A 1019-nucleotide genomic window follows, 5' to 3' on the forward strand; every position below is an offset into this window, starting at 1 on the left:
GGTGGCTCAAACAACAGACATTTACTTCTCATAGTTCTGAAGGGTGGGAAGTCCAAGATCCAGGTGACAGCAGATTTGGGTTCTGGTGAGAACCTTCTTCCTGGCTTGTGGACAGCTGCCTTCTCGCTGTGTTCTTATATGGTGGACAGAGAGAGCTCTGGTCTGTCTTCCTCACCTTCTCAAAACACTAATCCCATCACAAGGGCCCTACCTTCATGACCTCATCTAAACCTAATCACCTCCCAAAGGCCTCACCTCCAAATACCATCACATTGGATGTTAGGGCTTCGGTATGTGAATTTTAGGGGGACATGTTCAGTTCATAACGGAGCCCACAGTTAATAACTCTATTTTTTGATATCACCATTTGCAATACACCTAACCATTTAACATCCTTTGCCATTGTTTAAAACAAAAGAAGAAATATGTTGGTTGTGAACTTTAAAATGAGTGTGTATGTGTGCAACGGGGGACACGAGTTATCCAAAATTCTTTTGGGAGGGGACATACCAAGGCAATGTTCAGAATCTTTAGTGACCACTCGGGCAGGGCCCGGTCCTCCAGAAGTCAGTCCTGGGGGACCAATCCCAGCGCTGGGCAACCTTTGGGCAACTCATGTCTTCCTCTGCTTCAGTTCCCTCCAAGACCATGGACGGGGCCCATAGACCAGGGCGATGCCAGGCATTAACCCTTTGGTTGAAGGAGGGTGGAGAAGTTGTGGTGGGGGGGTGCGGAGAGGCCTTTGGATGCATCAGTGCAGGTTATTTAAGGTATGGCCCGATGTTAACAACCAGCTGAAAATCAACTGTGGGTATGCCAGCAAAAATGTTTGGAGACCACCGCCTCAGAGCAGGAGGCCTGGGGGATGTGTTCAAGGATTCGTGACACCCTCCAGGACCCAGCCCCTGGAGCCTGGGAGAGCCGGCTCACGAGCCCACTGACCTGCCTCTCTGCCTCTCTGTGCCCACAGGTTATGAGGTGACAGTGCTGGTGCGGGACTCCTCCAGGCTGCCCTCGGA

At 50.9% G+C, this 1019-nt stretch overlaps 1 protein-coding gene across 1 annotated transcript in view; it reads left to right on the forward strand.

Annotated features, from left to right (window-relative positions):
* BLVRB (biliverdin reductase B) overlaps positions 1-1019 on the forward strand; it is a 14075-nt gene that overhangs the window by 8229 nt on the left and 4827 nt on the right. The window contains exon 2 of the mRNA XM_023537905.1: positions 971-1015. Within this exon, the coding sequence (XP_023393673.1) occupies positions 971-1015 (45 nt within the window). The remainder of the gene's footprint in view (positions 1-970; positions 1016-1019) is intronic.

This window comes from Pteropus vampyrus, unplaced genomic scaffold (genome assembly GCF_000151845.1).
Source record: "Pteropus vampyrus isolate Shadow unplaced genomic scaffold, Pvam_2.0 Scaffold203, whole genome shotgun sequence".
In the NCBI taxonomy this organism is placed as follows: domain Eukaryota; kingdom Metazoa; phylum Chordata; class Mammalia; order Chiroptera; family Pteropodidae; genus Pteropus; species Pteropus vampyrus.